Source organism: Mugil cephalus, chromosome 2 (assembly GCF_022458985.1).
Source record: "Mugil cephalus isolate CIBA_MC_2020 chromosome 2, CIBA_Mcephalus_1.1, whole genome shotgun sequence".
Classification (NCBI taxonomy): Eukaryota; Metazoa; Chordata; class Actinopteri; order Mugiliformes; family Mugilidae; genus Mugil; species Mugil cephalus.
The window spans coordinates 4,556,354-4,571,587 of NC_061771.1; the positions used below are offsets into that span (position 1 = coordinate 4,556,354).

Below are 15,234 nucleotides of genomic sequence, written 5' to 3' on the forward strand. Positions count from 1 at the left end.
TCTCTCCTTCCACAATGTTGTGTATGTCTTCTCAAAGTTACAGCAGCCGACTTTCAACTCCACTTTGACTAACACAACACAACAAACCATGTTACTATGCTGGCTAAAAAAACAGCGTGAGTGTGCAGTCATACCCACGTCTGAACGCTGTGCGCAGAAAGTGATTATAGGCCTATGCTTTTTCTGCCATGTAATTTAACTTGTTTGACAAATGTTCTCCTCCAGCTTGGCTAGTCCTATACTTTACACAATGTGTAGCAACGCTTGACTGGATGGGCACCACTAGAATTCAACACAACAACAACACAAAATTTACACATTTGTGACTCACATCGAGTCGACATAACCTAAAGCTAGGATGCTTACACGTGTAGTCCCGTTAATGATCACAGCATAAGCGTTTTACAAAAGTCACCATGAATGATTTAACCAATTTTAATTCCAAGGCCGTCTTTCTTTGTTTCATTTAAGGGACTAAAAAATGGATTTATTCCAACATTCTGAAGCGTCATTAAGAGAAAGAAATGATGTGATGCACTAGTCGTCTGGCTAGCTGTAACATTCAGTCAGACAGGACTTAAGTGACAAAAAAGTGCCAGCAAAGACACTTTGAGGGAATGGCAGCATGGCTCATCAAGTGATCGCTAGTGTATGAAATGAGTCCCAGAGAGAAAATACCAGCATTTATAAAAGATCGACCAAGGCTGTTGCTGTGTGTTTACAGTATTCTGTGTCTTTTGACCAATCCACTGAGAGCTGTTGCGTTTCACACTGCTCGACTTAAAAAAGAGAGGGTCCTGGTAGGGTAGTGACTAAGACGCATTCTCCATAACTACAAGGTCCTCTCTCGTAGGCTAGTTTTAATCCTGGCGTGTCTTAGCAATGCATTTGAGTCAACAGCAATTTAATAACCCCAGTTTCTTCCAAGTTAAACTAATATATTCTCCAAAAAAGCATAATTCCCATCCCTCCATCAGAGGACCTTTCTTCTCCTCTTCTGACTGTATTAAACCTTAAAAGACCAGCACAGAAAGAAATGAGAAGTCACCACTTGGGTGCTACACACACAGGCTTGTGTGCAACAGATTGAAGTTATTTAATGTTGTGTTTTATTAGGCGTTGTTTTTTATTGCTTGATGATTGTTCATTTCCAGCTCAAGCTGATCCCTTGTTTCTCTGGTCAGAGCCATGAGGGCTCATTCCCTAACTTGGAGCTAAATGCAACCAATCATTCGCTCAGTGGGTTTTATTATTTCCCGCATGGAGATGGAGAAACGTTTCTCTCGACATTTGATTAAATATTGTTAAACAAGTGCCATGTGTTGCTTTATGCAGTTTTCGCAAATCTTCCCAGAGGAACATCTCCCCTTGCAGAACTCTCAAAAGGGTCCAGTGGGCTCCTGAATATTCATTAAATGTGACATTCCAGACAGGAGTGGAACTGACAAGCATATCAGCATGACTAGCTCAACAGAATGCTCATCTTAATCCACTGATGAGATGTGCCACATTTCAGCAACTCACCAGGAAGTAAAATTCTTGGAAAAAACGGCAAAAATATTTACACGGCATTTATGTTTGTGCTTTGTGAAGATGTAAAACAAGGACATATATCTTTAGCCTAATAGAATAATTGCAGTCATTTTGACTGTTACAATATCAATAAAAATACCAATGCGCTGCTAAAAATTGTTTTTTGTTTTTATTTTTTGTTTTCCAAAAATGTTCAAATATGACAATTATGCTATTAGGCTAACAATATTTGTTTCCAATCTATTAACACTGTCCATTAACAGTGAAGTCACTCTTTCAGTTGATTGCTTTATAAATTGCAAGATAGATGCAGTTTGCGGTTTATCCCTGAATGTCTGTATAGGTGTAATAATGTTTGGGCTTGCTCTGGGCTGTTGCTCTTGTTTGCTATTCAGCGCTCATGCACACGCACGTTCAGTAGTTAGCATACATGAATAGATAAAAAAATCATGCCTGTGGTCACAGCACTGCGAAAGATAGTTAATTTGGCAAGGGTGTTTGCATGTGTGTGTGCGCTGATGATCATTGGTGCGTAGCTGATGGGGGCTTAACGTCACTGTGATCTTATGCTTGTGCCGACACTCTAAGTATAGTTTCCTTAGTCTCATTTGATCAATTTTGTTTGTGCCAGGGAAGCTTTTTGATTTTGAACACACTATCTATGTCTGTATATCAAAGAGAGAGGTTTCAAGAGGTATTATACATATACTACTGTATATTGTAATTAATAATGTGTCTGTGTTAACTCGCATCTGATGTTAATTCATGACTAAAACATTGGCCTTCTCACATATATACCTGCAGAGATCTACGTGATCGCATGCAGCTGTGTATCTACATACAGTGGGTAAAATAAGTCACCATTTGTATCAGTAAATGTATTTATAAAGGTGCTATTAATATGAAATGTTCACCAGATGTTAGTAACAACCCAAGAAACCCACACATGCGATGACCTTAGATGTCCATAAATTATGTGTATTAAAATGGAATGACACAGGGAAAAAGTATTGAACACAAGAAGAAATGGAGGTGCGAAAAGGCATGGAAAGCCAAGACACCAGCTGAAATGTGTCAGTAATTAGAAACCAATCCTGCCCCTTGTCTGTGCAAATGAATATCAGCTGGTTCAGCTCCATCTGATGGCCTATAAAAAGGTGTGTCATGACCAGTGTGTCACACAAAAGCATCTCATGCTGGGTAAAACCAAAGAACTCTCTCAAGACCTTCACAACCTTATTGTTGCAAAACATTGTGATGGCATTGATTACAGAAGGATTTCTAAACTTCTAAATGTACCATTGAGCACTGTTAGGGCCATAACCTGGATGTGGAAACAACATCATTTCACGATAAACCGGCCATGACCAGGAGCTCCTCGCAAGATTTCTGACAGAGTGAAAAGAATTATCAGAAGAATTGTCCAATAGCCAAGGACCACTTATGGAGAGCTTCAAAAAGACCTGGAATTAGCAGGTGCAATTGTTTCAAAGAAAACATTAAGCAATGCACTGAAAGGCCACGGCCTGTCTGCACACTCGCCACACAAGACTCCATTTCTGAAGAAAAAGCATGTTGAAGCTTGTTTAGCATTTGCTGCAGAACATTTGGACAAGCCTGTATATATAATACTGGGAGAACATAGTCTGGTCAGATGAGAGAAAAGTTTAACTCTTTGGACGCCATAACACACACCATGTTTGGAGGACAAAATGTACAGCTCATCACCCCAAAAACAGCATAGTGACAGTGAAGTTTGGAGGTGGGAACATCATGGTGTGGGGCTGTTTTTCAGCATATGGTACTGGCAAACTTCATATAACTGAAGGGAGGATGAATGGAAACATGTACCGAGACATTCTTGAGAAAAATCTGATGCCATCTGCCAGAATGATGAAGATGAAACGAGTGTGGACATTTCAGCAAGACAATGACCCCAAACACAGTGTCAAGGAAACTCCCAACTGGCTTCAGAGAAAGAAAATTGACCAATAGAAGAATCCAATAGACAATCTATGGAAAGAACTAAAGATCGGGGTTCACAAAAGAGGCCCACAGAACCTGGAAGAATGGGCCAAAATCACACCTGAGTGATGCATGAGACTAGTTTCTCCATACAGGAGGCGTCTTGAAGCTGTCATTACCAACAAAGGCTTTTGTACAAAGTATTAAATAAATGTCAGTAAGTGTGTTCAACACTTTTTTCCCTGTGTCATTCCATGTTAATACACATAACTTGATTTATGGACATCTAAGATTTGGTTTCTTTGCATGTGTGGGTTGCCTGGGTTGTTACCAACATCTCATTTCATGTCAATAGTACCTTTTAAAAATGCATTATATTTACTGACTGTACGTGTTTTTTCTGCTTATGTATTGTGCATAAAGCAGATTTAAGATGATCTAAATACTTGCAGTAAATGCTTTATAGTAACACCAGTAGTTCATAAATGACAGTAATGAACTAATCTGGAACAATAACGATCTCGATGACAAACACTATTTCTCAATATAGGAGAGAAACAGCAGGGAACCATAATAATCTCTTGATATTCTTTCTATCTTTCAAACTAAATTTAAATGCTACATTCATTCATGTTTTATTTGTCTGAAATACTTAATGGACTGCTTTAAAGCTGCTGCAGCTTGTAGTTGTCTGCCACAAGGTATACATCTACGATGTATCTAAAAATGATCTTATATAATAAGTTATCTTAAACACGGGGCAGGGGCAGATGACTGCATATGATCACATGTTTGAGGTATACTAAAGTAATAAGGATTCCCTTGCCTAGGACCTTATATCACAGTACAAATCCTTTTGGGTCAGTTATTATGGCTCCAGCCAGATCCAGCCAAGCAGTGCAGAAGGCCAGAGAAATCTTAAAAACAGACATAAAATCCTCATTTGAACTGTATGAGGACACTAAAGTTTGAGTTATATAACCTCATATTTTACCTAAAAATCCTTACTGCTACATTTAGCATATTGCCAGAATTCTGACCTAGGGGCAACTGTAGAGTGATTCAAGTGAGACAAAATATGGTCGACTTTCTGTCCATAGCCAAAGGACAAAACCAGTCTAATTTTAGAAGTCTTTCTTTGCTGCAGCAAGCGTTTACATATTATGCAAATTTTCATGGCTGTGGATGTATGCGAAATTGATTGGTAAAACCAGAAACACACATAGAGAACAAACATTTACATGAATGTCACATAGCGTTTAACCTGCTCCTTTGATCTCTCATCTCGAGGAATGGGAGAGAGGGATAGTGGGGGAAAGAAGCTGTGGGTGGAGGGGGGCGTAATGACAAAGTGCATCGAGACTGAGTTTAATTAAAAATTCATCTTGACCTGTTTGGGAAAATCAACCATGCATGCAGTGTTTACTTGGCTTAGTCACACTCTTCTTTGTACCTATCCCCCAATCCTTTTACGGTGTCTTCTTGCGTCATATCCCTTCATTGCTAGAAGCCCTAATTTAAAGCCTTGAATTAAAAATCCAAGAGAGCAAGCCCATATAACTTTATTATGGCTTCAATGCTTTAATGTGCTGTAGTAAAAAAGTTACACAGGAGCCACTTTAATGTGCCCTATTCATTAATTGCAGAATACCAATTGGGTACAACTACAATTTAATAATTAATTTAGTTTGTTTTTACCTCATCAGTACTTCACATGCATGAAGAAAGAATTAATTGAAGTCACAAAGAAACAAACCTGGAAATAACCATGCGGCTGTCAAGGGCAGGCTAGTTTAATTGTGTTTCCAGTGGGCAACGCTGCGTTGAGATGAGACTGCTTTTGTTTAGGCCCATCAAAAATGTGTCATGCAGCCACCTCAGTCTGCGTTCTGCTCAACCTCCTACCAAAGAAATGTTGGATTATACACTGCTTAGTTATTTATTCATTTCTTTTTCCTGTCCTTTTGGTCCTATGGGACCACTTCATGGAGTGGTTGGCATGACAACTGTTAATCATCTTCATGTCACACTCTGTTTCTATAGCGTCCAATAACTAACCTAAAGTAAATTTATCAGAATTATATTAGCTACCTACTGTCTATAACTGCCTAAATGGCAGAAACCATCCTTGTTTTAGTTCGGCCCAAGTTCCAACCGGTAAACCATCCATCCATCCATCCATCCATCCATCCATCCATCCATCCATCCATCCATCCATCCATCCATCCATCTGTTGTCAAACATGTTTCAGTCATCTTATTCTATTGAATTAATGAATGAATGTTGTGTCAAGCTGAAATAAATACAGCTTCTTCTTCTTGTGTTATAATTCTGGCAGATTGAGAGTCCGAATTAAGGAGAAGCACTTTGTGAATGTCAAAAATAGATGGTGAGCAGGAAGAAACTGGTTGAAGTCTCAAGGCAAATGCAAATGCATATATATAACCAGATCATTTTATTTAATGTTCATGTTGTTGTATGTGAACATAGCAACTGATGAGATTCAAGGTTCAAGATCGCTTTGTTGAGCCCTGCAGGGAAATCTTTCACAAGAGTCACAAGATAGGAAGAAAACAACAACAACGACAACAAAACATACATGAACAAGACATAGACATAAGAATAGAACAGATGTTGAGATGTTGGGACTGGACTAAAATAAAGCCATAACAACAAAGTAAAAGCTCCACATAGCAGGAGGAAACTGCGCAATTAAGTGAAAATACTTGTGGTTTCATCTATCAGTAGCACTGTGATAAAGTCTGATAGAACAGATACTAGATGTACTCTTGTTTCAGATGAAAGCAGATTGCAGACTTGTTTCATAAACTTCTTATAACAGAACCAAAGGCAAAAAAAAAAAAAAACTTTTTCCACACGGTCATGCTGAATTATGAGTTCAGATAAATATTACAGAAACTCCTTTTAACGACCTGAAAGTCAGCACCTCTCTTAGTTTCCACAAGTTCTGCTATAACCATATTTTTTAATATGCATAAAACCATCATTTCAAACAGAGGTTTGTGTTCGCCAGGACAACCAAAAAATAACCTGTGGCAGCGGGTGTATGTTCATTATACCACATTAAATGTGGGAAGAGAGGCTTGTGCTTGAACCCCAGGTTGCACACCGTGGTTAAAACATTCTGAAATGCCAGTGTTAACCACAGGGCACATTAAGCAGACAATGCCTATGTCAAATGATTGAGATGCTGAAATAAAAGTTGAAATCTGACGCAGGACCTGAGTCACACGCATGTTTCCATTCTCTAACAGCTATCTTCATCAGTGAGTTATTCGTAACGCGTTATTATTGCAGAAGGATCCTGCTGTGGGTGGCACTTGCGACAGCGAAGGAGACATTGTCAGGAAGTGATTATTTAAGTCTGCGCATCAATTAATATGTCTGCCTAACGAGGAGTCCTGTTGTTACTGGTGACGGCAGAACTACTTTAGTGTTATCACTGGGCAAGACATTTGCAGGAGCAAATTAACTGTCCAGAAACATTTCATTTACGCTGCATTAGTATTAGCTACCTGCACATTATTAACAAGTAAAAAAAACTGCACGGTTATCACTGGGCAAACGGTTCATCAAGTTTTAAAAGAAATGTTCACCTGATTGTTGCATTCTTTTCTGAGGCCTCAGGCTACAAGTTTAAAGAAACCAAGCTTTTATTATTATTTATCCCCTGAAAACAATTAGCCCTTATCTGAAGCACGACTAAAATAATAATAATAATGATAATAACTGTCTCCGGTGGGTTAATGCAAAGTGTTCATTAGGAGAGATGCGGAGACAATCCCTTCTTTTAATGCTTTACTATTTCCTCTACTGTCAGTGTTAACAGACATTAAGAACAAGCATATGAAAAGTGACTACAGCTTTAATAAGCCTTTCTTCCATTTTGCAGTTTAGGGGATTACTGACTGACATGTCTACCCCTGAACTTGGGAAAAAAAAGTGAAAACATCTACTGCTCTGTTGAGGTGTTTCCAGTTACTATCACTGTCAGTTCCCTAAGCGATCCTCTAAAATGAGCAACCTCTGGGAACCTTTACTCACATTGTCACTGTCAGATTACTTTATGTTTATACCCAGTTTTAATACAATATATCCATAAAACCATAGCCATTGTTATGTAGTCGCTCATTACAATCCCCATGGAGGAAGGAGGACTGAGTCGGGATACCGTTGCTAAAGAACAGATAGTCTTTCATAGCTTCATAATGCAGCTTTGCAAAAGTTCTATAGGGAAAACTATCTTCATACTCAGGCTGTTTACAGTCTCTCTCCATCTATCTTTCTTCTCCAGCTCCAAACTCAGTCAGCCGGCTGGGGGCACTCACTCATTCACTTAAACCAATCATATTTTGCCACAATCTCCACAAGCCCATATCTCACTGCTGTCAGAACTGTACCTCTCTCTGCTGCTGTCAGCTGTCTTTTCAGTGCGCGTCACTTGGGCTCAGTCTATCGGTCCTTCGGCTGCTCAGCAGAAGCCCCGCACCACATCTCATCCATCATCGCTCTTCACCCCTTCATCACCACCCCTCTCCACACTCCAGTGGGAGTTTCCATGTACAGCTCATGGGACTTCTCCCTTGCACATAAGAACTCCTCGCAAAGTTCTACACTGTCCCACCTGTGGACAGTCTATTAGTCCCTCCCAAATTAACTTTATTTGGAACGAGACTCTATTGTCTTGTCTCATACACTGTCCTCCTGCGCGTCTTAGAAGTATTCTTGGCACACGTGCGCTCTTCTTCCATTTTCCTTGGAACTAAATTTTGCCAAGTTCTCTCAATCACCGAAGTTGTCCGTCTCCTGCAGTTTCAAAACCTTTCACAGGAAGAGCAGGAGCGTGCTGTAGAGGAAGTTCTCAGAATAAAACACAAATCTTTAGAATTATGCTGACCTGCACCCACGGAGGAAATCTGCACTACAAGCTGTATTATAAGAGACGAGCCAAAGAGGACTACAGTAGTGAGATGCCTGAGACAGCACCTGGCACAGCACATTTCCAATTTAAACCCGCTTTAGTGTATCTTCATCTTCCCTTCTCAAACCTAAACTTTCTTTTTCTTCCTCTGATTCCTCTCGCACCGTACACCCCCCCCCAACACACACACCCCACACCTCTAACTGTCAACCCCCACCCTCTTTATGCCTGCGTTTGTAAATCACACACATACACACGCACTTTGCTCGAGGGCCCCCGCTTTTGACAACGCAAATCTCAATTGCTTTTTCACACCGTCAGTAGAGGAGTGAGCGGCTTAAGGAGATAGAGTTGGACAGGATAAAGACAGCAAGAGAGAGATGAGAAAAAGAGCTTAATCCCAGATTGATAGCTGCTAATAAAGTTTGATTATGACTGACAAGGCACTCTGGGTTTCTAATTGACACTTGCAACAGCCTGCGAGCGCAAGCAGTGAAGGAAGGGGGGAAGAGAGGCTTCTTTTTAGAGGTTCAGCAGGGATAGCGCGTCAACACATCACAGTCCAAATCACAGAATGAAAGAAACAGCGATGAACAAAATGCAGACTGCAATCCTGGCTACCGTGCTTAATTTGTCAGCATTTGTCAGTAGATTTATCATCGTCTTAAAGCTCACTGCTAAGCCTCCCTTAAAAAGACAACTTACTTTCCAAATTTTGTGAGCAATAGCAATGTTTTTATTCTGTTACAGCAAATATTAAAAGTGCTTTTGGTAAGTCCATAAAGATGGTAGTGACTATGAACATATCTCTATGCATCTGTTGTGATTTTTACGCCCGTGCCTCCTTTCTGTTACCTCTGCAACTGATTTCCTTCTGACTGCAGTGCAGCTAAACTCAGAATCAGAATGCTTTTATTGTCATTGCATGTCCACGTGTACTGAAATTGTGATGGTTCTCCTTGGAAAAGACATTACCATTAACATAAATTACACTGCCACCCTCCTTCCCTGAACCCATATATAAATTCCACATCCACGTACCAGCCCACTCAGATACCTAGGTATCAATTAAATCTTTTTTTTTTTCCATCCTGTTGAGCGCTTTTTAACAAACAGAATGTAACTTTATTTTTATTTTATTTTCAAAAGGGAGGGTTCATTTGTCTAATGGAGAAACTGTGACAGTTCCTACATATTGTAAATTTGCTTTGCCACAGCCTACATTTCTCTTCAAAGGATATTTTTGTCTTCGAGGCAAAGCTCAAAAACAGGAAGTATAATTTAAGGTGCATGTTAAATTGTTATGTTGAACAAGGATTACCTTAACTCCTATTTAGTTTTGTTGTTTTCAGTCATACTTTGACACATATACATTTCACAAACTAGCTTGTTTTAAACTGGTAAAATATTATCTGTGAATGAATAATCTGCAGCATTTGCCACATCATTTAAAGTGAGTTTTGCTTACATCGGTTTATTTGATAGAAAACATTAAGAGAAACACCACCCATGGAATTAAACACCATTTTATGTTAGATTACACTCTTGCAAACAACTTCCAATATCTATTTATTGCAAGTCCAAACTTCAGAGTTCAGTCCCTGTGTAAGTCAAGCAAAGCCTTCATGCACTAATGATTCTTTACACAGTTTTCGATCAAAACATCAGTACTAGAAAAGGTTGACCAGCCTCTTATGTGCTGTGAATGTTCTAACCCAAAGGACCCCCTTTTCTGTGTCTCCTTCTGTCTCAGGTTCAGAAATGGTGGAGGCTCAGTGTCAGAGGTTTGAGGTGAGGAGTGCTGATGGAGAGAGAGTTCTGTTCTCTGCAGATGAAGAGGAGATCAGCATTGGCACTGAGAAACTCAAAGTTACAGGTAGGGGAACAAACTACATTTCTTACCTTGACTATTGTTTAATTTATTTTTTTTTTAGCCTTTTTTGGTGTATGCAATCTCCACGTTACCATAAACGCCACAAATTTCCCTAACTATAAGAGTATAGTGAGAACATTATTGTAACATTTGGATTCATTTATTTAATTAAGGATCAGATACAGTTGTGGGCAAACTGCTACCTCGGACAAACTTGGATAAGTGAGGAAACACACATACAGTTCGATGAAATGTTGAACAGAGTCCTCTTGATGTGTGGAGCCAAACAAGCACAGCATTTATTTCCTGAATGGAGAACGAGGACCGGACTGTGAGGTTCAGAGACAAGACAGAAGGAAGAGAAGAAACAAATGCACTTTAAGTGAACGTATTTGTCTCTTTCTCCTCTCATTAATGGAAATGAAAAATATAACTGAGAGGGGTTAGCTGTTGTGTGTGCTTTTCATTTTTCAGGAATAAACTAAATAGGCATTTGCCCGAACCTATAAATTAAACTTTCAAGGTGAACCTCACAGAACCAATACACACACAGACATGAACACACACACCCTGACTTGAGCAATTTGGGAGATTTGTCTGTTGGAGGCACTATGGAGGAATGAGGACGGCAGGTGGGGTGAAGAGGCCAAGGTCTAAAGGTGATTGTTGCTGTCTTTACACTTCGATGTACACAGGTGAGAGCAGAGAGCGTGAATAGCGGAAATAATGCAAATATAAACACATCCACAAAGCTGAATGCCCAGAGATTTGCTAGTGTCATGTGCTGCTCTTGTTTATATTTTAGATTTGTAGACTAATGTATATTGTTTTTATTTGAGATGAATAACAGTTGCACACATCGCTGCCTTCTGCTGTAGCACGAGGTGCATGGGTAATGAATCAGCCAATGGAAGCCTTTCTCATGGCAGCTAGTTAGCTTTGACGCCTGCAAGGCCGGTGCTTGAGAAACCCAGTGTGAATTGGTTCCAGTGCACTGGCTCTGCTTTGAAAGCACTTCATGAGTATTGTGTACAAGGAGAGGTGCCATCTGACAGGCTATGACAAGCTCATAAAGATTTCATGTACACAGCACAGCAGAACAATTTTAAACAGCAATGAGGCTCAAAAGCAACATAGTCAGAAGCTGGGACTAACACGGCCCATGATTGACAGAGCACTAAACATCTTTGTACGAGGCAGCAATGAAACAAAAGAACACACAACGAGCTTCATTGTTAAGTTGCATTTCCACCACTGTTGACAGAACTGGAAGCCTTTTGCTTTCTTCTTGCCTTCTGTTGGCAGTTGTCTGTAGGTCTGCCAATGGGTAACAATACCTCATGCAGAATGAAGTGTGGAGCTGTGCGGAGCGTTGCACATGCCTTCTACAGTCTCAGCAAGAGCCACGACCAAGTGGATGTTCACAGCTGCCGAGTTAGCTTTAGGACACAGGGGTTAAACACTAAAGAGACAAGAAACTGTCCTTTTTTTCTTTTTTTTTTAAACACACCGATTGCGCAGGATCATCAGTACAGATAACTGAGGTACTGTTCTCTACTTCGTTAAGGTTAGAGAAATTCTATGTCTTTCATGAAATGCTGAAAACGTTGTGTCAACACTGACTGACAAAAACACTGACACGTTAATGGTGAAGACTATAGAATCCTGCACTTTGCCCATGACTCCAGCGGTGTTGAGTTTGAACGTTTCTGTGAAGCACTGCCATTCAGAGTGTCCAGGAAAACCATGATGCAAGCTTTTTTTCCTTTCTTCCTTTAATCCACTCCCGTCCTCTCTGCAGGGAATGAAGGGGTGGTCTTCAGCCATTCTGTGGAGACATCGCATGTAAGGGCTGAACCCTTCCAGGACCTCAAGTAAGCACTCCACACTTTGCAAGCATGTATTTGTTAGACAAGCAGTCTGGCACATCGGCCCACCTAACAAGTTCCCCTTGTTAATTTTTTAGTTCTTGTAGAATATTCATGAAGTTTAACTTCTCGTGAATAATTGCTAAGGGGGTAACGCCATGAAGTAACAGTTTGGTGAGAAATGTGTAGAAATCTGTATCTGTTAAAACTTGCTGCTGTGTTAGGCTTGTAGCCAGTCATGTGGCACAGCATGCTCATGAATTGTAATCAGCTCACTGCCGAAAGATGTGGTCTGGTGATTGGCAGTCTGACAGCACTGACAGAGGCAACAAGTCCTTTGGGCTGCAGAGAACCAGGGTCAGGGTGTTACCCAGTGAGCCTCCCACTGACACATGCACTAAACATGTGTAGTGAAGGTAATAAGCTTTGTCGCTGCACATATCACAACGAGTCAATATATACATAATTCAAAGCTGAGGTTGTTTTGGATCACCTCCCCCCTGAACACAAGCCAATTTCAGTTTGTGCAAGTGAAAGTGAAAAATAGATTTGTAATAGCACTGTAGTTCACACACAGCTGCGGTGACTTCAGCTTTATAAATATAAACGCAGATGTAAGCCATTAGGCAAATTGTTCAACCTATTAAACTGAACTCAGAAAATAATACTGAAAGTAAATTACTGGATTAAACGAATAGTTTTATATCCTTTAGTAGGTATTTTGCTTCCATTTAGAGAGCAAGATACATTTGCTCTGTGCTGACTGCAATATTCTGTCATGTGTATCACAGTACCAGCCGGTTAAAACAGCAACATGATCACAGACGCTCTCTCAGGATAAAAATGAGTCAGCCCATGCCAGGGTACCAAAGTACATTTCTGTTCCATGAACATTGTCATTCTTAGCACCTAGTTGCTAATGGAAAGGTCACTTAGGTCGCTTACACAATGCAGGCTGGCTTTTCTGCCCTTCGCAGTTCAGTTAAGTTGACCCGAAAGCATGACTCACCGAGTAAAGAAGTGGAAGCACAAAGATGGTTCCAGTGTTACAAAAGCAGTCAGCCAAATGAAATGGTAGTAATGCACTGGTACAAGTAGTTATTAGATCACAGGCAAGAAGCAAACCAAGAAATGGAACTCTGGAAGGCAATTAGGGATAGTGAACTGGTGCTATACTGCAGGAACTTAAGTGGGTGTATGGAGAGAAGAGTGAAGAGGCTCAAATGATGGGAAGGGCAGACATTTGTAGGTGGCGGTGCAAAGTCAGATATTAAATGACAAATAATAATAAATAAAAAAATCTGATCCAAATTGTAAGGATCCATGTGAACTCCAAAAGACGGAACAACAACCCAAACGTGGTGGATGTAAGAAGCCTTGACTTGGCAAAGGATATAGTTACATAACGTAAAAACACAAAGCCAGACAACACAGAGCAGGTGTTGAAACCATTACATCATGATAACAACATCACAAAATGAATGAAAACTATGAAAATCTGCTAGTTTGTGTGCGTCGCATCTATCCTCGTTTCCTCTCCTTTAGTACGTTTTTTTATTTTTTTTTTGGGCGTCTTTCAGAACTTTCAAGCTTTTTCATTACTACTGTCTTAGACTTGTTTGGACATAGCCAAAGAGGATTAAGTCAAATTGGCTTTTTCACACAAACAAAGCAAACAGATAATGAAGAAAGGAAAGCGATGCAGATGGAGAGAAATGATGGAAGTTAACAAAGTGATAAGGCATTGTGGAAACAGAGATGAATTCCATGCTCTGAATAACAGAAAGAAGTAGAGACAGGGGAGAGATGTAATTTACTGAAAGAAAGGCTTCAGGATTAGACAGGACAGATGGAGGAAAAGCAGGGCTGGAGTCAGGGTGATGACGGGGTCAGTCAAAAGTTTAAAAAAGGGACTGCAGAAGAAGCTGAGTTCAGGAGGAGGGGACGGAAGTTACTCTAGTGCACAGGGGAGCAAATGAAATCAAACAAGTTGAAACAGCAGATGATAATGGGATACAGCAACATATGAATACATTCATGAATGCATGAATTCCAGATGTCTTAGCAGCGTCCTAGTTGAAACTAAGATTGTTTCATTTAATTGTGCTGCTTCTGTTTATCACAAAATTCATTTTCCAAAGGCTCAGTGAGGATTCAGAGATGATCCACTGAAAGATTGAGGCTGAGGGGGTTGCCTCTTGGCACAGTGATCCTAGACAGGCCAATGTCTTGTGATGGCCAAATTGCAAGTTTCAGTTTTTATTTATCATCTGCCTTTTCCAGTCTTCAATTCTTCTTCTCACTATAATTCCACATAATAATCTTTGAACACGAAAACTAGAAGAACTAAGAGGGGGCAGCTGCTCTGAGTAGTGAGTGTGCTAGAAGAAGTTAGATTAGTTGAGGGAACCCGGGAAGTGATGGGAGCAGGTGTGTGGTTAGGCAGGGTAGGAAGATACGGAGAGAGGGAGGAGAAAGAACATTGGGTCAATGGATGGGTCACTGCAGATAAGTAAGGTGATGAAACCTGTGGAGAAAGAAGAAAGTAAGCACTCCAGTGACCGGGAGTATAAATTCAACAAAGCACATCCCAGCATTTTGTGTGTTTCATTTTTCCACCGGTTTGAACTGTTTTCATGCCGTAACAGGCTGGTGGAGTGACAGAAAAACACGTTGTTGTTAAAAAGCACTTAATGTATCAGCGTTGCTTGAACAGGCCTTGTCATCAGCGTCTCCACAAACAACACAGCGCTTAGCAGTGGCATACACTGTACTTCAAAGCATGTTCACAACCACGTAAACATGCAAACGCAAATGGTGTATATATGTCAGGTGAAGCCGCTTATCGTCCCACAATCAGCAGTGTTACAGGAACTATATGAATAAGTGATTACATGCTCAAAATACACCCCCCTCTATGTCGTCTGTGTCGTTAGCCGTGAAATGAAAAGGTCACAGTTAGAATTAAAATGCTTTTAGTAGAGAGTGGTAGTTACTAGAGATGCGATCAACACAGAAAGAAAGTGCTGGTATACCTTTTTTTTTTTTAAACT

General features: G+C 40.2%; 1 protein-coding gene across 1 annotated transcript in view; it reads left to right on the forward strand.

Moving 5' to 3' along the window:
- The window catches only part of LOC125003765 (zeta-sarcoglycan), a 314,436-nt gene that overhangs the window by 257,340 nt on the left and 41,862 nt on the right, over positions 1–15,234 (forward strand). The window contains exons 5-6 of the mRNA XM_047577925.1: positions 10,194–10,316; positions 12,115–12,187. Coding sequence (XP_047433881.1) covers positions 10,194–10,316; positions 12,115–12,187 — 196 coding nt within the window. The remainder of the gene's footprint in view (positions 1–10,193; positions 10,317–12,114; positions 12,188–15,234) is intronic.